The following is a 22,604-nucleotide window of genomic DNA, read 5'->3' on the forward strand; positions in this document are numbered from 1 at the left end:
GTTGGGTCATATGTACCTGTAAACAGGTGACCAGGTTTTGGGTCATATTTACCTGTGAACAGGTGACCAGGTGTTGGGTCATATGTACCTGTGAACAGGTGACCAGGTGTTGGGTCATATTTACCTGTGAACAGGTGACCAGGTGTTGGGTCATATTTACCTGTGAACAGGTGACCAGGTGTTGGGTCATATTTAACTGTGAACAGGTGACCAGGTGTTGGGTCATATTTACCTGTGAACAGGTGACCAGGTGTTGGGTCATATGTACCTGTAAACAGGTGACCAGGTGTTGGGTCATATGTACCTGTGAACAGGTGACCAGGTGTTGGGTCATATGTACCTGTGAACAGGTGACCAGGTGTTGGGTCATATGTACCTGTAAACAGGTGACCAGGTGTTGGGTCATATGTACCTGTGAACAGGTGACCAGGTGTTGGGTCATATTTACCTGTGAACAGGTGACCAGGTGTTGGGTCATATGTACCTGTAAACAGGTGACCAGGTGTTGGGTCATATTTACCTGTGAACAGGTGACCAGGTGTTGGGTCATATTTACCTGTGAACAGGTGACCAGGTGTTGGGTCATATGTACCTGTAAACAGGTGACCAGGTGTTGGGTCATATGTACCTGTGAACAGGTGACCAGGTGTTGGGTCATATGTACCTGTGAACAGGTGACCAGGTGTTGGGTCATATGTACCTGTAAACAGGTGACCAGGTGTTGGGTCATATGTACCTGTGAACAGGTGACCAGGTGTTGGGTCATATGTACCTGTGAACAGGTGACCAGGTGTTGGGTCATATGTACCTGTAAACAGGTGACCAGGTGTTGGGTCATATGTACCTGTGAACAGGTGACCAGGTGTTGGGTCATATTTACCTGTGAACAGGTGACCAGGTGTTGGGTCAGTGTGGAGGACAGCAGGCAGGCCAGAACCTTCTCCACTCCGGCTCTCAGCTCGATGTAGAGCAGCTCTCTCCAGGCGCTGGGCGTGGTCAGACTGCAGGGTCTACACGAGTACACCACGCTCTCTGGGAGACTGGACAGGATCTCATAGAGGTCATCTGGAATGAGAGAGAGAGGTTTAGTTAGAGTAGAGAGAGAGAGAGAGAGAGAGACCTGGGGGTGGTCAGACTACAGGAGACTGGACAGGATCTCATAGAGGTCATCTGGAATGAGAGAGAGAGGTTTAGTTAGAGTAGAGAGAGAGAGAGACCTGGGGGGGTCAGACTGCAGGAGACTGGACAGGATCTCATAGAGGTCATCTGGAATGAGAGAGAGAGGTTTAGTTAGAGTAGAGAGAGAGAGAGAGAGAGACCTGGGGGTGGTCAGACTGACTCTGGGAGACTGGACAGGATCTCATAGAGGTCATCTGGAATGAGAGAGAGAGAGGTTTAGTTAGAGTAGAGAGAGAGAGAGAGAGAGAGTACACCACTGACTGTGGGAGACTGGACAGGATCTCATTGGGTTCCGACTTCCTACACATTTGGAATTTCCAGACTTTTTCCCAGACTCTAAATTGGGGCCTGTTGGCTGCTCACTGTAGCCGGGACCAGGTGTCCCAGACGTAGCCCCTCCCCCAGCGAGTGGGAGGAGTGAGCGAGTGGGAGCAGTGAGCGAGTGGGAAGAGTGAGCGAGTGGGAGGAGTGAGCGAGTGGCCGAGATTTGGGGTGTTGGAATTTGGCATTAGGTTTAGCTGTCAGGACAATTTACAATTTAGGCATTTAGCAGTCGCTCTTAATCCAGAGCGACTTACATTAAGCAAGAACAAAAAGCATGGGAATACATCACATAAAAACATTTATCAAGAAACATGCGTAAGCTAAGAAAGTAACAGTGGAATATCTATATAATGAAACTATACATCTATACTACTATGCTATACATATGTACTATGACGTGCTATGACTACATACAATGCAATTATAGTGCTGTCTACATAACATGCTATAAGTCTGTATCAAATGCTATCTAAGGGCGCTTTCACACCGGACATGTTTGGTTCGTTTAAAACGAACCATGGTCCGCTTACCCCTTTGGTTCGGTTGGTGTGAACGTGCATACGAACTCTGGTGCGGATCAAAGAAACGAACCATGGTCCGCTAAAAAAGGCCGAACTCGGTTCGCTTCCAAACGAACCACGGTGCGCTTCGTTACTGGTGTGAATGCATTCGGACTTTATAGAGGACCAAATACAGGATGATAGGCAAAATAGCCGTCGGGAGTCGGCAGTTGTGAGGCTGCATTAATAATTATAGTTATAAAAGCATGTATTTTTTTACGGGGATCATATGACAGCTGACAGTCTGATTTTAATAGTAGACGCATACAGTATATGTCGAGGCGCAGCGCAGCATACGAGGTTCACATGCGCAAAATGTACAAGTTATCGACATGGAATGGTGTACGGTATGGCACACGATGTAAGCTTGTAGATCTGTTTATTTTAACACATTGATTGCTAACTGTTGAAATTCTACTCAGGATTGCTTCTGCTAAGCGATTAACATTGGACTTTTTAACTTTTTAGGGGCCCACAGCGAGGGGCCTCTTATAGCACATCGCACATTGCATAAATCAAAAGGAAGCCAAACTAGTCCACTTCAATTTTAAAAAAATAATATGATTCTACCATCTTCCATTCTGGAGATATTGACCTTTTTCTAAAACCTGCTTTTCACTGCACGCTGCTCTTTTGAAAAAAACAGCAGAGATATGGAAGGTTGAAGTTGACAGACATTGACAGACAGATATAAAAATGAACACAAATAATATCATATACATACTACACACTGAATGAAAGCCCTGAATGTCTACTTTTAGGAGGAAAACAAATACACATGGTCCCATGTATAGTTTGTCAGTAATTGGCTGTTGAATGCAGCTTGCGCCCACCAGAGAGGATTTCAGAAAATGCATGGACCTGAAGAACCATTATTCACAAAATAAGGCCTATAGCGACATGTACATACTATATACCGTATGAAACAGAAGACTCTCTGCTTTCACATCACACCCCTGTGAAGTGAGCAGTGCAATGTTGCACAACATTGCACTGCTCACTTCACGTGGGTGTGATTTTTATTATTATTACAGTAGAAGTATTTTTCTTATGAAAGCAGAGAGTCTTCTGTTTCATACGGTATATAGTATGTACATGTCGCTATAGGCCTTATTTTGTGAATAATGGTTCTTCAGGTCCATGCATTTTCTGAAATCCTCAGAGTATTTTAGACAAGACAAGGAACTGACAACTAAATATTCACAAAATAAGGCCTATACATACTATATACCGTATGAAACAGAAGACTCTCTGCTTTCATAAGAAAAATACTTCTACTGTAATAATAATGAAAATCACACCCCTGTGAAGTGAGCAGTGCAATGTTGCACTGCTCACTTCACAACATTGCACTGCTCACTTCACATGGGTGTGATTTTTATTATTATTACAGTATTAGTTTTTTTCTTATGAAAGCAGAGAGTCTTCTGTTTCATACGGTATATAGTATGTACATGTCGCTATATGCCTTATTTTGTGAATAATAGTTCTATAGGTCCATGCTTTCTCTAATCAGACCAGTGTGTGTCCAGTGGAAACCTCGTATGAATCTGATCTCAGGTCAGAATGGGCTAAAGTTCTCTCTGAAAAAGAGAATTTTATAAATGAAATGGATTCAATAGTCTAGTATTGACAAACAGTATATGGGATATGTGTATTTTATTTGTTTTCCTCCTAAAATTAGACATTTAGGGCTTTCATTCAGTGTGTAGTATGTATATGATAATTTATTTATGTTTATATCTGCCTGTCATGATAACGTCATGATGATGATGATTCTATGCACATATGTGATCATTGTCTCAGTAAACAAAATCAACAGATCGTTTGATAGCATAACAGTGACTTGAGAGGTTGACATGTCTGGACATGAACCACAGGAGCGACTCAACTCGCAGTGGGGGGGGGGGGTTCCACGACATGTCTGGACATGAACCACAGGAGCGATAAGCGTAGCCCGGCTGGCTGTGATTTCGACAAAATGACAGACAACACGATGGCTTCCGCAGCTTAGGATTGTATTAGTTATCCATTACAAACGGGTCGATTACGTCCCAGACGCCTTATCACTGCAATTGGCTGGCGAAGGCGCTATGGCGATTATGGTGATCAACTGCCGAGAATCTTTTTTCCGAGAATGAGAGTAGCATTGCAAACTGCAAAACGATCGATCGCAACTCGCAGTGTGGGGGGGGTTCCACGGTGTGATATCTGCTAGCCTAGTATACTGCTTCTTTGTCCAAACATGGCTGACGCGACGGCGAAAAAAAGACAGTTGGTCAGATGTATACTGCTTCTCCTATGGCGGTCCTTCGAGAATACGTCATTCGTTTCGCGTATACCTGTCCGTGTGCGTGAAATGGCGATCGACCGTTGGAGATTATTCTTGGTTTATATACGGGTTTATATTTCCGAGAATGAGGCGGCAGACCGGTGAGTTGTCGTTGGAAAGAATTAGAGAGGGCTGTGTCGAGTGGATCTGTGTGAATGAGTGGGGGGGGGGGGGAAGAAACTGTAATGCGATGGAGAGATGCCTCGGGAGAAACCATGTAGAAACAGGAGGGGAAGGGTAATCGAGTGTATTCACAAATTTCACACACACTAGAAAATGGGTAGCTCCATTTTAGATCCCCTGATCTGCGTTGGTCTATGCCGTGTGCAGGACGGCGATGCCGCCTCCCCAGTACGTCGTAATGGATACGGCATGCCTGGAATGTGGTTAGACCAGGCCTCTTTTCAGGAGGTGGGGGGCTTTAAACTCCCGGATCTCATAGCGGATCTTTCTGGAGATGATCGGTGTTACATTATGTGTTGTCCGGGCGTCAGAGAAGTTGATGTACAGTATACAGTAAAAACACCAATAAAACGCTTTAGAGCGTGATGCGCAGACGGCGCTCGAGATTAATAAAACGCTTTAGAGCGTTTTGCGCAATCGATGAGTTAAGCATGCACCGGCCGCCGCCACGCAAAGTTATGACAAAGCATGCGAATCTGCGATGCATGAGTCTTTATATGCGAGTTTCTCTTTCAACTCGTGTCCCCTCCTTTTTGTGTGTGTGTGTGTGTGTGTGTGTGTGTGGGCGCGTGGGCGCGCACGCACATGAGGGGACTGGGGGAGAGACCCATATATTTATATGGGTGAGACGCAGAGACAGAGAAATATTTAAAATCATCCATGTCGCGCAGGCCGCAGGTATCGAGAAAAAGCCAATGTTAAATAAGCTATACACAGGTGGTCCCAAATGATTAATTGATTACATCACTATAGCAAAAGACGTAAAACTAGGTCAACTCAATTAGCTGCAGCGGAGCTGTTCTGACTTGAAGCTCAATAACCAACTGACCAAACCATAAGATGACATGGAAATGCCCGCCGCGGCGCCGATTTGATGCGCAGAAATAACATGGGTGAAGGTGCACACATGGAAGAAAAGTCCTTTTTATCGGGGATACCTTGTTGTAGGCTATACGTCTCCTTGAAATGTATGCATCAGCATTCAGCAGCAAGCACATTATTGTTCAAACACTGCTCCTCTGTTCATCTGTTGCTCTTATTTGGCTAATAAAATAATTAATAAGAATGAATGCAATAGCAAGTTGTTGCTGCCTGTCATGTTGCTGTTCTCTTCTCTCTCTGTGTGACTGAAGGTTGCCCCAAAAATTGTAGACAGTGATTTCCCCTCATGTTCTTTTCCCCCTCACTATTTGGTTCGCTTAACATGTCCACGTGTCATTTGTTTACATATTTGGTACGCTTTACAAAGTCCAGTGTGAACACCAAACGGACCAAAATCAAAATGCAAATATTTGGTCCTTGGTCCTTGATCCGGACCTTCTAAGCGAACTTTGGGTGTGAAAGCGCCCTAAGTCTACATAAAGTGCTATCTAAGGGGGTAGGGTAAGTGCTATGGGCCATGATGGAGTCTGAAAAGGTGGGTTTTCAGACTACGGCGGAAGATTGGGAGTGATGCTGCAGTTCTGACTGCAATGGGAAGTGCATTCCACAGTTTTGGAGCCAGAAGGGAGAAGAGTTTGGGACGTGTGGACCTCACACTTAGTCTGTAGTTCAGGGGTCCTCAACTAGAAATGATGAAGGTCCACAAATATGTTTTTGAATAAGACCGAGGTCCGGTCCCATGCGCGGCATCCATCGGAGAGCGGGGCTCTATTAGTATGGTCAAGCCAAGCTTATACAAATCAGATCGCCTTCCACCCAACCAATAATGGGGTGCAGAGTACAGGCCCGGAGTGGAACTCCAAATCAGGCCGGGAGTTATACGCCCTGGCAGGCCACACTGCGCACGCGCATAGCGCGCGCCAGAATTTTGGGGGCCCTTGGGGGACATTTTGGGGGCCTTTGCAGCAATTTCACATGAGAAATGTACCATCTGATGTTATTTATATTATTAACTAAAAAAAAAGAAAAAATATATATATATTTTTTTGGGTGGTCCGCAAAGAGGTGGTCCGCGGTCCGGTCGCGGACCGCGGTCCGCCAGTTGAGTACCCCTGCTGTAGTTACATGTCAGTATAGTTATGTACCTGTCAGGTCCTCGCACCGTGCGTGCACCCAGTGGTTACAGGTCCCACACTGCATCATCTGACCATCAGGGTGGGTAGGGGTTAGGGTAAGGGTTTAGGGTAGGGGTTAGGGTAGGGGTTTAGGGTAGGGGTTTAGGGTAGGGGGTTAGGGTAGGGGTTAGGGTAGGGGTTTAGGGTAGGGGTTAGGGTAGGGGGTTATGTACCTGTCAGGTCCTCGCACCGTGCGTGCACCCAGTGGTTACAGGTCCCACACTGCATCATCTGACTGTCATAGTCGTTGTCTTCGTAGCACTTGAAGCAGATCGGACAGTAGTTACCTGGAGAGGAGAAGAGAAGGACAATTAGTACACTATAAATACAGTATATTACAGTATAATAATACAGTACAGTCTGGAGCAACGGAAGCTCTGATCACGAGTCAAATATAAATGCTTCCGTCGTACAGTCTGGAGCAACGGAAGCTCTGATCACGAGTCAAATATAAATGCTTCCGTCGTACAGTCTGGAGCAACGGAAGCTCTGATCACGAGTAAAATATAAATGCTTCCGTCGTACAGTCTGGAGCAACGGAAGCTGGTTAGGGTTAGGGTGGGGGGCTAGGTTTAGGGGTTAGGGTAGGGGTTAGGTTTAGGGGTTAGGGTGGGGGGCTAGGTTTAGGGGTTAGGGTAGGGGCTAGGTTTAGGGGTTAGGGTAGGGGCTAGGTTTAGGGTTAGGGTAGGGGGCTAGGTTTAGGGGTTAGGGTAGGGGCTAGGTTTAGGGTTAGGGTAGGGGGCTAGGTTTAGGGGTTAGGGTAGGGGCTAGGTTTAGGGGTTAGGGTAGGGGCTAGGTTTAGGGTTAGGGTAGGGGGCTAGGTTTAGGGTTAGGGTAGGGGCTAGGTTTAGGGTTAGGGTAGGGGCTAGGTTTAGGGGTTAGGGTTAGGGTAGGGGCTAGGTTTAGGGTTAGGGTAGGGGCTAGGTTTAGGGTTAGGGTAGGGGCTAGGTTTAGGGTTAGGGTAGGGGCTAGGTTTAGGTGTTAGGGTTAGGGTAGGGGCTAGGTTTAGGGTTAGGGTAGGGGGCTAGGTTTAGGGTAGGGGCTAGGTTTAGGGTTAGGGTAGGGGCTAGGTTTAGGGTTAGGGTAGGGGGCTAGGTTTAGGGTTAGGGTAGGGGGCTAGGTTTAGGGTTAGGGTAGGGGGCTAGGTTTAGGGTTAGGGTAGGGGCTAGGTTTAGGGTTAGGGTAGGGGCTAGGTTTAGGGGTTAGGGTAGGGGCTAGGTTTAGGGTTAGGGTAGGGGGCTAGGTTTAGGGTTAGGGTAGGGGGCTAGGTTTAGGGTTAGGGGCTAGGTTTAGGGGTTAGGGTAGGGGCTAGGTTTAGGGTTAGGGTAGGGGCTAGGTTTAGGGTTAGGGTAGGGGCTAGGTTTAGGGTTAAGGGTAGGGGCTAGGTTTAGGGTTAGGGTAGGGGCTAGGTTTAGGGTTAAGGGTAGGGGCTAGGTTTAGGGTTAGGGTAGGGGCTAGGTTTAGGGTTAGGGTAGGGGCTAGGTTTAGGGTTAGGGTAGGGGCTAGGTTTAGGGTTAGGGTAGGGGCTAGGTTTAGGGTTAGGGTAGGGGCTAGGTTTAGGGTTAAGGGTAGGGGCTAGGTTTAGGGTTAGGGTAGGGGCTAGGTTTAGGGTTAGGGTAGGGGGCTAGGTTTAGGGGCTACACGTACCCTGGTCATACAGTTAGGGGGCTAGGTTTAGGGTAGGGGCTAGGTTTAGACGTACCCTGGTCATACAGTTTGGTTAGGTTTAGGGTAGGGGGTTAGGTTTAGACGTACCCTGGTCATACAGTTTGGTGCAGTCAGGACAGATTCCCTTCTCGTGGTTCCAGTCAGTGTCCCAGCTCTTCCCTGGAGTCACCCCACAGCTCTTACACCTGACGCACGTCATGCACACCTACACACACACAGTCACACACACACACACACACACACACACAGTCACACACACACACACACACACACACACACACACACACACACACAGTCACACACACACAGTTTGTTTAAAGACAAAGTTATTCTCGCATATTCTCACTGTGGCAGGTATATATGGTATCAGGACTGTAAGTCGCCATCATTCTAGATCCGTTCTGGCCCAGCTGGCCATTGGCTGGCCCAGACAACGAGGCGGGACTTCCCCCCTTCTTCTCCGTTGGTTTTTATTTTGACTCGAGTGGGTGGGGGATCCCGATCATAGACTGTAACGGTAGCCACGCCCCTCAGAACATGCGCGACTTTATGGTAATTTCTTTTATAAATGGGACCATAATTTTCCAAAAATAATATTATGACATTAGAAATTAGACTTTAAACTAGTGACTGGAAGCAGAAAGTATTCATGACCATATTTATTAAGGTAATACAGTCTAGGTGAAGTTGGGCCCAAATACATGGACCTCTATGGGGCTATGGGTTTTTTTGGGTCCAGTGACAGCGCCACAACAGGCCATTATATGAACTACGATTTCCTTAGTGGCTTCACAAAATATCTGTCTGACTGCCCCCCTGGTTAAATATCTGTCTGACTGCCCCCCTGGTTAAATATCTGTCTGACTGCCCCCCTGGTTAAATATCTGTCTGACTGCCCCCCTGATTCTAACCCAGGCTTTCCTGACAGATGGAACTAGACACAGATAGCTCACACTGTAATAATAATAATGATAATATTAATAATGGACTACAGGATTAACAGTATTCTCACCCAGACTTTCCTGACAGATGGAACTAGACACAAGATAGCTCACACTGTAATAATAATAATAATGATAATGATATTGATTGATAAGATTGATTGAAATATGTATTAACAGTTTGCAGAATTACAGTCCATATTAATAATGGACTACAGGTCACACTGTAATAATAATAATAATGGATTAAAGGTATTCTCACCCAGGCTTTCCTCTTCTTGTTGTGTTTGGGGTAGTTTGGTCCAAGACAGGAAGTATGGTAGCAGTTCTGGCAGCGCTCGCATTCCAACAGAGGCTGAGAAATAAATAAAATAATGTTTTACTGAATGACTAAAATAAATAAAACTGTTTTACTGAATGACTAAAATAAATAAAACTGTTTTACTGATACAGTGATGGGTTTCTGGTCTGAGGAGACTCTGACCTCTGACCCCGTCTATGACTGAGATACAGTGATGGGTTTCTGGTCTGAGGAGACTCTGACCTCTGACCCCGTCTATGACTGAGATACAGTGATGGGTTTCCCATTGGATGAGGTTGAAAACAGGGTCGGGAAAAAACGAAAATGGCTGCGCTCTCAATGAACGACTCCTTGGCCGTCTTCCCAGGAGGGAAAGAAAGGTGTGAAGTGTTAGAAACAGCCTCAAGAAGGAAGTGAACAACATAAGAATATTCAACGTAGCCGAGGGCAGTGAGTCTGGAGACACGGTGAAATGGGGAGAAAAGTTTATCAAACAGCTTCTGCATTTACCCAGCGAGACTGAGCTACACCTGAACGCACCACTCCTTAGTCCAGAAGACTGAGCTACACCTGAACGCACCGCTCCTTAGTCCAGAAGACTGAGCTACACCTGAACGCACCGCTCCTTAGTCCAGAAGACTGAGCTACACCTGAACACACCGCTCCTTAGTCCAGAAGACTGAGCTACGCCTGAACGCACCACTCCTTAGTCCAGAAGACTGAGCTACACCTGAACGCACCGCTCCTTAGTCCAGAAGACTGAGCTACACCTGAACTAGGGCTGACCTTCGATTACGTTTTTGATGATCGACGCTTCGATATAAATTTGTTTCGATCTTCGACGCTTCGAAACCCAACGGGGGGGGGCGCGCGCGCGAGGCTAGGCGCGATGCGTGGCGCGCGAGGCGAGCAGTGACTCTTTGGTTTAAACAACGCTATAGCGGAGAGAAAGGCATGCTTCGATTGGTATCATTTATTTTAAAGAGAGAGGAGAGAGGAGCACATATTGGATTGGTCTTTTATTTAACAATTAAACAGCGCCTGAAACAGGCATTACCTCTCCATCAAATAAAAATATATATAATCCAAACTCCTCTGTCAATTGTCAACGAACGGTAACATGAATGAACTCTTCAAGCCTGACACTTGTCAGAAATAAAATCAACCACGGTTAATTTGATTGATCATAAAGTTAATGTGACTGTGAGTGTGCGTATGGGAAAAAATTTATAAACTGCACAGATTATAGATCACTTGGAATTATAACAATCTGTTGAGTATTGCCTGAATAATGCCACTAGTGAAATCCCATTTTTATCGACATGCGATGCCGATGGAGAAATCCCACATAGTTAAATTACCTCATAGTCATGCTGCATGCGCTGTTGGTCGATGAAGAATTATAATCCAAGGTTTGTCAATCATATTATGGTTTATGGTTGAAAGTAAACCATAATAAGTAAACTTTAAGAAGAGATCTGCAGTCATTGTGCTGCAGACAGTGCAGAGCGCATGAGAGCAGCTCCGCTTGCTAATTGAGTGGACATTTGCGCAACTTCACTGCATGGCATTACAGTAATTAGTTATTTGCCAGCACCTGCTCCAATATAGGCCTAAATCAAACTTTATTTATATAGCACATTTAAAACAATAAAAAAACAAAAATAAACATAATTAAAAGAAAAAACACAGGCAAATAGGCTACATAATTACAATAATACGATCAGGTGCAATTCAATGCCAAAGAGAAAAGGTGTTTTGGTCTGGGTCTGTAGGAGCTGCTCTGCTGCATGGGAGTTCACAGTGATGGAACAGGTCAGTCTTCAGACAAGAATAAAAAAAAGATATCGCTGGCAACGGCAAAATCAATTCTCCGCATCGCCAAAATAAATCTATAGGCCTAGTTTCATTCGTGCCATTATACTCAGCCAATATGCACAACGCAGCGCATGAGATTGCAGATCTTTGAATTTTCGATGCGCGCACTGAGCGCACTCACCATGTGAATCCAAGCAGGTCCTCACAAGTATAATGTAGCCTACACCGCCAGGCTCCACAAGGTTCTCAGTGCAATGGCGCGTCGATAAAAGTTGAGATTTTATAGTGGCATTATTCAGGCAATACTCAACAGATTGTTATAATTCCATGTGATCTATAATCTGTGAAGTTTATATTTTCATTTGGGTGTAAGTAATGTTTTTATATGACTTATAAAACATGGTAGCCTATATTTAATGTCCACTGAGCTGTGGTGCGCTTCCTTGTTTTTAACACGGGGAAAGAGGAGGCGTTGCGAGGTGCTGCGAGGCGCAAGCATGGCTCGCGGACCAAATGGGGCCGTCTCGCGGACCAAAAGCGGCCGCTATTTTTTTAATGACTATTCGAATCAAAATTTAAAAATCGATTCCCGTGCGTATCGATTGAACATCGATTAATCGATTTTTTTTGGGTCAGCCCTAACCTGAACGCACCGCTCCTTAGTCCAGAAGACTGAGCTACACCTGAACGCACCACCCCTTAGTCCAGAAGACTGAGCTACACCTGAACGCACCACTCCTTAGTCCAGAAGCCGGAACTCACCCTGAGGTCTTGGTTCTCTAATAGAACTCACCCTGAGGTCTTGGTTCTCTAATAGAACTCACCCTGAGGTCTTGGTTTTCTGATAGAACTCACCCTGGAGGTCTTGGTTCTCTAATAGAACTCACCCTGAGGTCTTGGTTCTCTAATAGAACTCACCCTGGAGGTCTTGGTTCTCTAATAGAACTCACCCTGGAGGTCTTGGTTCTCTAATAGAACTCACCCTGGAGCTCTTGGTTCTTCTGCCACACACGTGGCAGAACTTGCATCGACGGCAGCACCAGTTCTCCTTGTTTTCCTCCGAGGGGCGCTCTGACGGCTCCAAGCAGAACCGGTGGAACGGTTCACAGCACACCTGGCAATACAGCATCTGGAAACACACAAAACACACCTGGTCACACAGTAATCATACCTCCCGTTGTTTTTTTATATATTTTTTTTATCCCACGATTTTGTAACCCATTTTTCACCCCTGTGTCAATCATCTAATTTGATCCTGGGCTCTACACACCCTCCACCAACCTAGTCCCCATATATGGGGGACAAGGGGAGACCAACCTAGTCCCCATATATGGGGGACAAGGGGAGAGCAACGGACTTGAACTCATGCTTCCTTCATGCCTGAGTGTCCAAGTTGCTCCTTTACACCTGACAGGGGGGAGTTTCCCTGGTTGGACGTAGCGCGTGGAAGGAACACGTTATTCCAACCAGTTCCTTTCCCCTCCATCAGGCGCCCCGGCTGGCCAGGGGGAGGCAGTTTAGTGACCAGGATTACTGCATGTTTTTGTGAGGGTACCTACACCCTAGGGGACACGGGGAGAACATGTGAGGGTACCTACCCTAGAGGACACGGGGAGAACATGCAAAAAGAAAGGCCCTTTTGCCAACCCCGCCTTCGGGTATGGGCACTGATAACGCGGAGGAGGAAACACGCCGCCAGCACCCACAGCGTCCCGAGCGGGAATCGAACCCAGGACCTTCTAGCTGTGAGGCGACAGCACTACCAACTGTGCCACCGGTGTGTGTCATCAATGTCCTGTCACTACAGGATACAACTCATTTTCAACATTTTACTGTCATTAATAAGGAGACCTGCCATTAATATACCTGTTGTGGAAATAATAATAAAAAGTCGGCCCATTCTGTGTTGCCTAGAACTGGAGGTCAGTAACAAGTACATCTCAGTGACGTCACAAAGCTGTACTTCATATTGTTACTGTTTTTTTGTCAGACCTCCAGTTCAAGGCAACACAACATGGGGTGACTTTTTATTATTTCCAGTTTTCCACACAACTCCATAGATAGAAAAATGTTGAAAATGAGTGGTATTCCCCTTTAAGCAGCAAGTGCAGCAAGTGCCTATATAAAGTGTCTATGAATACTCAAATGTGCTTTACATGGCGGGGCATGAGAAAACAAATACAAACAACTTTATTAGGGGGGAAACACTTAGACAAAGGAATAAAATAAAAAAACGGTGGAATGAACTAGCTGGGGAGTGCATTTCACATGGGGTTGGTATGTTTCGCATCGAGGACAGCTTGACAGCTTCGTGCTGTGGTGAAATCTCTGCAAGCCTCTACTCTGAAGCAGCTAGCATGGATGCTAAAGTTGGTCATATATGGATCCTTTCCCTCTGACATTGCACACAGCCATGCCGCTATCCACGCGTCCATCCGATAGCTTTTAAATCTGAATGTCCCGTCCACGGAGCAAAAGCCATATAAGCGGCTTCTTTATTCGATTCCTTTGGGTGTTGTTATCTGACGGAGGAGCTGTGGTGTAGAGTGAACTGCACTGCTGCTGCTGCGAGGGGGCTCTAAGCTCCTCCCCCTGCTGCGAGGGGGCTCTAAGCTCCTCCCCCTGCTCCTCACCCTGCTGCGAGGAGGCTCTAAGCTCCTCCCCCTGCTGCGAGGGGGCTCTAAGCTCCTCCCCCTGCAAGCCGTGCAGCAGCCTAATGAGCCTATTCAGTACTAGAAACGGGCCCAGTGAGAAACGTTCCGCCTTAAAAAAAAAAAGGGGGGATTAAATGCGTTAATATTTTTAACACGTTAATTTTTCTGTAGTTAATCTCAATTAACGCGTTCAAAGTCCCGGCCCTAATATATATACATATTCATTATTAGCGAGCGTTTTTTCATCTCATATCTTTGCTTCTGGGGTCCCTGGAACTAAACATGTTCGGATGGAGGTCGGCAGCCAAATACAGAATAATTCTGGAATATTAACAGAATTTAGAAGACATTTGTAGAATCTGGTCTCAGACGCGGGGGGGGGGGGGGGCATTACCTCATGTTGGCCTTTGCTGGCACACAGCAGACAGACGCAGGGCGGCATGGGGGGCAGGGATACCGACGTCAGGATGCTGAGACCGCCCATCATCCACACGTTATCCAGGGTACAGTCCTCCTGCAACACACACACACACACACACACACACACACACACACACACACACACACACACACACACACACACACACACACACACACACACACACACACACACACACACACACACACACACACACACACACACACACACACACACACAGACTTAGGAGGATTGCCCAGAGACGTACTGTAAACGTTTAACCCATTTTGATCGGGCACCCATTTTGGTGTTAGCATTACGTTATGCTTTAGCTATTTAAAAATAGCAGATCTACAAGCTCATAACGCGCCACCGAGTGGCGCGCTACGAGCTTGTAGGTCTGCTATTTTTGAAAAATCGAAGAGCGACTGACATTTTTAGAATCTGATCTCAGGTCAGAATGGGTTAAAGTACATTAAACTTTATCCAGGCTGAAACAGGCCCAACAGGCCCAAGGTGGAAGAGGAGCCTGACTGAAGCTACCTTGAAGTCCACTCTGATCTTGTGCGTGGGTTCGTTGGACTGTTCTCTGTCCCTCTGTTCAAAACCATGGGCCAGAGCAGCCAGAACACTGGGTGGAGTCTCCTCCAGAGGACCCTGAGAGAGAGAGAGAGAGAGAGAGAGAGAGAGAGAGAGAGAGAGACAGAGAGAGAGACAGAGACGGAGAGGGAGAGGGAGAGGGAGAGTGAGAGGGGGAGGGGGAGGGAGAGGGAGAGGGAGAGGGAGAGGGAGAGGGAGAGGGAGAGGGAGAGGGAGAGGGAGAGGGAGAGGGAGAGGGAGAGGGAGAGGGAGAGGGAGAGGGAGAGGGAGAGGGAGAGGGAGAGGGAGAGGGAGAGGGAGAGGGAGAGGGAGAGGGAGAGGGAGAGGGAGAGAGAGAGAGAGAGAGAGAGAGAGAGAGACACAGAGAGGGGGAGAGAGAGAGAGAGAGAGAGAGAGAGAGAAAGAGAGAGGGAGAGAGAGAGAGAGAGGGAGAGAGAGAGAGAGAGAGGGAATTAAAAAGCAGTCGTCATATCAGACGATGTTGGTCATAAAATGCAACATCGTCTCAATTGTTTTTAATCCGATATTTTATTTCTCACCTTTTCTATTTTCCGTCTCCCGTGCGGCACACGGTGCGGCGTCGACCTGCGATGTCGGACCTCCTCGTCTGAAATGTCTCCTAAGAACCCGTCCAACGACACGAAGTCTGAGAACCAGAGACATTACATTAGAGTCTAGAGACTTTATATTAGATACATCCAACCAAACACAGTCTGAGAATCAGAGACATTACATTAGAGTCTAGAGACTATGAATACCTTGGTTAAAGCGTGGTGATAGTTTTATAGTGATAAATACCTTGGTTAAAGCGTGGTGATAGTTTTATAGTGATAAATACCTTGGTTAAAGCGTGGTGATAGTTTTATAGTGATAAATACCTTGGTTAAAGCGTGGTGATAGTTTTATAGTGATAAATACCTTGGTTAAAGCGTGGTGATAGTTTTATAGTGATAAATACCTTGGTTAAAGCGTGGTGATAGTTTTATAGTGATAAATACCTTGGTTAAAGCGTGGTGATAGTTTTATAGTGATAAATACCTTGGTTAAAGCGTGGTGATAGTTTTATAGTGATAAATACCTTGGTTAAAGCGTGGTGATAGTTTTATAGTGATAAATACCTTGGTTAAAGCGTGGTGATAGTTTTATAGTGATAAATACCTTGGTTAAAGCGTGGTGATAGTTTTATAGTGATAAATACCTTGGTTAAAGCGTGGTGATAGTTTTATAGTGATAAATACCTTGGTTAAAGCGTGGTGATAGTTTTATAGTGATAAATACCTTGGTTAAAGCGTGGTGATAGTTTTATAGTGATAAATACCTTGGTTAAAGCGTGGTGATAGTTTTATAGTGATAAATACCTTGGTTAAAGCGTGGTGATAGTTTTATAGTGATAAATACCTTGGTTAAAGCGTGGTGATAGTTTTATAGTGATAAATACCTTGGTTAAAGCGTGGTGATAGTTTTATAGTGATAAATACCTTGGTTAAAGCGTGGTGATAGTTTTATAGTGATAAATACCTTGGTTAAAGCGTGGTGATAGTTTTATAGTGATAAATACCTTGGTTAAAGCGTGGTGATAGTTTTATAGTTATAAATACCTTGGTTAAAGCGTGGTGATAGTTTTATAGTGATAAATACCTTGGTTAAAGTGTGGTGATAGTTTTATAGTGATAAATACCTTGGTTAAAGCGTGGTGATAGTTTTATAGTTATAAATACCTTGGTTAAAGCGTGGTGATAGTTTTATAGTGATAAATACCTTGGTTAAAGCGTGGTGATAGTTTTATAGTTATAAATACCTTGGTTAAAGTGTGGTGATAGTTTTATAGTGATAAATACCTTGGTTAAAGCGTGGTGATAGTTTTATAGTTATAAATACCTTGGTTAAAGCGTGGTGATAGTTTTATAGTGATAAATACCTTGGTTAAAACGTGGTGATAGTTTTATAGTTATAAATACCTTGGTTAAAGCGTGGTGATAGTTTTATAGTGATAAATACCTTGGTTAAAGCGTGGTGATAGTTTTATAGTGATAAATACCTTGGTTAAAGTGTGGTGATAGTTTTATAGTGATAAATACCTTGGTTAAAGCGTGGTGATCGTTTTATAGTGATAAATACCTTGGTTAAAGCGTGGTGATAGTTTTATAGTGATAAATACCTTGGTTAAAGCGTGGTGATAGTTTTATAGTGTTAAATACCTTGGTTAAAGCGTGGTGATAGTTTTATAGTGATAAATACCTTGGTTAAAGCGTGGTGATAGTTTTATAGTGATAAATACCTTGGTTAAAGCGTGGTGATAGTTTTATAGTGATAAATACCTTGGTTAAAGCGTGGTGATAGTTTTATAGTGATAAATACCTTGGTTAAAGCGTGGTGATAGTTTTATAGTGATAAATACCTTGGTTAAAGCGTGGTGATAGTTTTATAGTGATAAATACCTTGGTTAAAGCGTGGTGATAGTTTTATAGTGATAAATACCTTGGTTAAAGCGTGGTGATAGTTTTATAGTGATAAATACCTTGGTTAAAGCGTGGTGATAGTTTTATAGTGATAAATACCTTGGTTAAAGCGTGGTGATAGTTTTATAGTTATAAATACCTTGGTTAAAGCGTGGTGATAGTTTTATAGTGATAAATACCTTGGTTAAAGCGTGGTGATAGTTTTATAGTGATAAATACCTTGGTTAAAGCGTGGTGATAGTTTTATAGTGATAAATACCTTGGTTAAAGCGTGGTGATAGTTTTATAGTGATAAATACCTTGGTTAAAGCGTGGTGATAGTTTTATAGTGATAAATACCTTGGTTAAAGCGTGGTGATAGTTTTATAGTGATAAATACCTTGGTTAAAGCGTGGTGATAGTTGTATAGTGATAAATACCTTGGTTAAAGCGTGGTGATAGTTTTATAGTGATAAATACCTTGGTTAAAGCGTGGTGATAGTTTTATAGTGTTAAATACCTTGGTTAAAGCGTGGTGATAGTTTTATAGTGATAAATACCTTGGTTAAAGCGTGGTGATAGTTTTATAGTGATAAATACCTTGGTTAAAGCGTGGTGATAGTTTTATAGTTATAAATACCTTGGTTAAAGCGTGGTGATAGTTTTATAGTGATAAATACCTTGGTTAAAGCGTGGTGATAGTTTTATAGTGATAAATACCTTGGTTAAAGCGTGGTGATAGTTTTATAGTGATAAATACCTTGGTTAAAGCGTGGTGATAGTTTTATAGTGATAAATACCTTGGTTAAAGCGTGGTGATAGTTTTATAGTGATAAATACCTTGGTTAAAGCGTGGTGATAGTTTTATAGTGATAAATACCTTGGTTAAAGCGTGGTGATAGTTTTATAGTGATAAATACCTTGGTTAAAGCGTGGTGATAGTTTTATAGTTATGAATACCTTGGTTAAAGCGTGGTGATAGTTTTATAGTGATAAATACCTTGGTTAAAGCGTGGTGATAGTTATATAGTGATAAATACCTTGGTTAAAGCGTGGTGATAGTTTTATAGTGATAAATACCTTGGTTAAAGCGTGGTGATAGTTTTATAGTGATAAATACCTTGGTTAAAGCGTGGTGATAGTTTTATAGTGATAAATACCTTGGTTAAAGCGTGGTGATAGTTTTATAGTGATAAATACCTTGGTTAAAGCGTGGTGATAGTTTTATAGTGATAAATACCTTGGTTAAAGCGTGGTGATAGTTTTATAGTGATAAATACCTTGGTTAAAGCGTGGTGATAGTTTTATAGTGATAAATACCTTGGTTAAAGCGTGGTGATAGTTTTATAGTGATAAATACCTTGGTTAAAGCGTGGCCCTCAGAGTGATAGTTTTATAGTGATAAATACCTTGGTTAAAGCGTGGTGATAGTTTTATAGTGATAAATACCTTGGTTAAAGCGTGGTGATAGTTTTATAGTTATGAATACCTTGGTTAAAGCGTGGTGATAGTTTTATAGTGATAAATACCTTGGTTAAAGCGTGGTGATAGTTTTATAGTGATAAATACCTTGGTTAAAGCGTGGTGATAGTTTTATAGTGATAAATACCTTGGTTAAAGCGTGGTGATAGTTTTATAGTGATAAATACCTTGGTTAAAGCGTGGTGATAGTTTTATAGTGATAAATACCTTGGTTAAAGCGTGGTGATAGTTTTATAGTGATAAATACCTTGGTTAAAGCGTGGTGATAGTTTTATAGTGATAAATACCTTGGTTAAAGCGTGGTGATAGTTTTATAGTGATAAATACCTTGGTTAAAGCGTGGTGATAGTTTTATAGTGATAAATACCTTGGTTAAAGCGTGGTGATAGTTTTATAGTGATAAATACCTTGGTTAAAGCGTGGTGATAGTTTTATAGTGATAAATACCTTGGTTAAAGCGTGGTGATAGTTTTATAGTGATAAATACCTTGGTTAAAGCGTGGTGATAGTTTTATAGTGATAAATACCTTGGTTAAAGCGTGGTGATAGTTTTATAGTGATAAATACCTTGGTTAAAGCGTGGTGATAGTTTTATAGTGATAAATACCTTGGTTAAAGCGTGGTGATAGTTTTATAGTGATAAATACCTTGGTTAAAGCGTGGTGATAGTTTTATAGTGATAAATACCTTGGTTAAAGCGTGGTGATAGTTTTATAGTGATAAATACCTTGGTTAAAGCGTGGTGATAGTTTTATAGTGATAAATACCTTGGTTAAAGCGTGGTGATAGTTTTATAGTGATAAATACCTTGGTTAAAGCGTGGTGATAGTTTTATAGTGATAAATACCTTGGTTAAAGCGTGGTGATAGTTTTATAGTGATAAATACCTTGGTTAAAGCGTGGTGATAGTTTTATAGTGATAAATACCTTGGTTAAAGCGTGGTGATAGTTTTATAGTGATAAATACCTTGGTTAAAGCGTGGTGATAGTTTTATAGTGATAAATACCTTGGTTAAAGCGTGGTGATAGTTTTATAGTGATAAATACCTTGGTTAAAGCGTGGTGATAGTTTTATAGTGATAAATACCTTGGTTAAAGCGTGGTGATAGTTTTATAGTGATAAATACCTTGGTTAAAGCGTGGTGATAGTTTTATAGTGATAAATACCTTGGTTAAAGCGTGGTGATAGTTTTATAGTGATAAATACCTTGGTTAAAGCGTGGTGATAGTTTTATAGTGATAAATACCTTGGTTAAAGCGTGGTGATAGTTTTATAGTGATAAATACCTTGGTTAAAGCGTGGTGATAGTTTTATAGTGATAAATACCTTGGTTAAAGCGTGGTGATAGTTTTATAGTGATAAATACCTTGGTTAAAGCGTGGTGATAGTTTTATAGTGATAAATACCTTGGTTAAAGCGTGGTGATAGTTTTATAGTGATAAATACCTTGGTTAAAGCGTGGTGATAGTTTTATAGTGATAAATACCTTGGTTAAAGCGTGGTGATAGTTTTATAGTGATAAATACCTTGGTTAAAGCGTGGTGATAGTTTTATAGTGATAAATACCTTGGTTAAAGCGTGGTGATAGTTTTATAGTGATAAATACCTTGGTTAAAGCGTGGTGATAGTTTTATAGTGATAAATACCTTGGTTAAAGCGTGGTGATAGTTTTATAGTGATAAATACCTTGGTTAAAGCGTGGTGATAGTTTTATAGTGATAAATACCTTGGTTAAAGCGTGGTGATAGTTTTATAGTGATAAATACCTTGGTTAAAGCGTGGTGATAGTTTTATAGTGATAAATACCTTGGTTAAAGCGTGGTGATAGTTTTATAGTGATAAATACCTTGGTTAAAGCGTGGTGATAGTTTTATAGTGATAAATACCTTGGTTAAAGCGTGGTGATAGTTTTATAGTGATAAATACCTTGGTTAAAGCGTGGTGATAGTTTTATAGTGATAAATACCTTGGTTAAAGCGTGGTGATAGTTTTATAGTGATAAATACCTTGGTTAAAGCGTGGTGATAGTTTTATAGTGATAAATACCTTGGTTAAAGCGTGGTGATAGTTTTATAGTGATAAATACCTTGGTTAAAGCGTGGTGATAGTTTTATAGTGATAAATACCTTGGTTAAAGCGTGGTGATAGTTTTATAGTGATAAATACCTTGGTTAAAGCGTGGTGATAGTTTTATAGTGATAAATACCTTGGTTAAAGCGTGGTGATAGTTTTATAGTGATAAATACCTTGGTTAAAGCGTGGTGATAGTTTTATAGTGATAAATACCTTGGTTAAAGCGTGGTGATAGTTTTATAGTGATAAATACCTTGGTTAAAGCGTGGTGATAGTTTTATAGTGATAAATACCTTGGTTAAAGCGTGGTGATAGTTTTATAGTGATAAATACCTTGGTTAAAGCGTGGTGATAGTTTTATAGTGATAAATACCTTGGTTAAAGCGTGGTGATAGTTTTATAGTGATAAATACCTTGGTTAAAGCGTGGTGATAGTTTTATAGTGATAAATACCTTGGTTAAAGCGTGGTGATAGTTTTATAGTGATAAATACCTTGGTTAAAGCGTGGTGATAGTTTTATAGTGATAAATACCTTGGTTAAAGCGTGGTGATAGTTTTATAGTGATAAATACCTTGGTTAAAGCGTGGTGATAGTTTTATAGTGATAAATACCTTGGTTAAAGCGTGGTGATAGTTTTATAGTGATAAATACCTTGGTTAAAGCGTGGTGATAGTTTTATAGTGATAAATACCTTGGTTAAAGCGTGGTGATAGTTTTATAGTGATAAATACCTTGGTTAAAGCGTGGTGATAGTTTTATAGTGATAAATACCTTGGTTAAAGCGTGGTGATAGTTTTATAGTGATAAATACCTTGGTTAAAGCGTGGTGATAGTTTTATAGTGATAAATACCTTGGTTAAAGCGTGGTGATAGTTTTATAGTGATAAATACCTTGGTTAAAGCGTGGTGATAGTTTTATAGTGATAAATACCTTGGTTAAAGCGTGGTGATAGTTTTATAGTGATAAATACCTTGGTTAAAGCGTGGTGATAGTTTTATAGTGATAAATACCTTGGTTAAAGCGTGGTGATAGTTTTATAGTGATAAATACCTTGGTTAAAGCGTGGTGATAGTTTTATAGTGATAAATACCTTGGTTAAAGCGTGGTGATAGTTTTATAGTGATAAATACCTTGGTTAAAGCGTGGCCCTCAGAGTGATCGTTTTATAGTGATAAATACCTTGGTTAAAGCGTGGTGATAGTTTTATAGTGATAAATACCTTGGTTAAAGCGTGGTGATAGTTTTATAGTGATAAATACCTTGGTTAAAGCGTGGTGATAGTTTTATAGTGATAAATACCTTGGTTTAAAGCGTGGTGATAGTTTTATAGTGATAAATACCTTGGTTAAAGCGTGGTGATAGTTTTATAGTGATAAATACCTTGGTTAAAGCGTGGTGATAGTTTTATAGTGATAAATACCTTGGTTAAAGCGTGGTGATAGTTTTATAGTGATAAAATACCTTGGTTAAAGCGTGGTGATAGTTTTATAGTGATAAATACCTTGGTTAAAGCGTGGTGATAGTTTTATAGTGATAAATACCTTGGTTAAAGCGTGGTGATAGTTTATAGTG

General features: G+C 42.3%; 1 protein-coding gene across 1 annotated transcript in view; it reads right to left on the bottom strand.

Moving 5' to 3' along the window:
* The window catches only part of LOC310856044 (uncharacterized protein), a 129,060-nt gene that overhangs the window by 49,973 nt on the left and 56,483 nt on the right, over positions 1-22,604 (bottom strand). Inside the window, exons 17-24 of the mRNA XM_083761262.1 lie at positions 15,575-15,681; positions 14,979-15,092; positions 14,412-14,531; positions 12,346-12,492; positions 9,507-9,599; positions 8,391-8,508; positions 6,809-6,922; positions 881-1,065 (exon numbers count right to left, since the gene is read on the bottom strand). Coding sequence (XP_083617388.1) covers positions 881-1,065; positions 6,809-6,922; positions 8,391-8,508; positions 9,507-9,599; positions 12,346-12,492; positions 14,412-14,531; positions 14,979-15,092; positions 15,575-15,681 — 998 coding nt within the window. The remainder of the gene's footprint in view (positions 1-880; positions 1,066-6,808; positions 6,923-8,390; positions 8,509-9,506; positions 9,600-12,345; positions 12,493-14,411; positions 14,532-14,978; positions 15,093-15,574; positions 15,682-22,604) is intronic.

The sequence above is a fragment of the Protomyctophum parallelum genome (genome assembly GCF_964188405.1).
Source record: "Protomyctophum parallelum genome assembly, chromosome: 3".
In the NCBI taxonomy this organism is placed as follows: domain Eukaryota; kingdom Metazoa; phylum Chordata; class Actinopteri; order Myctophiformes; family Myctophidae; genus Protomyctophum; species Protomyctophum parallelum.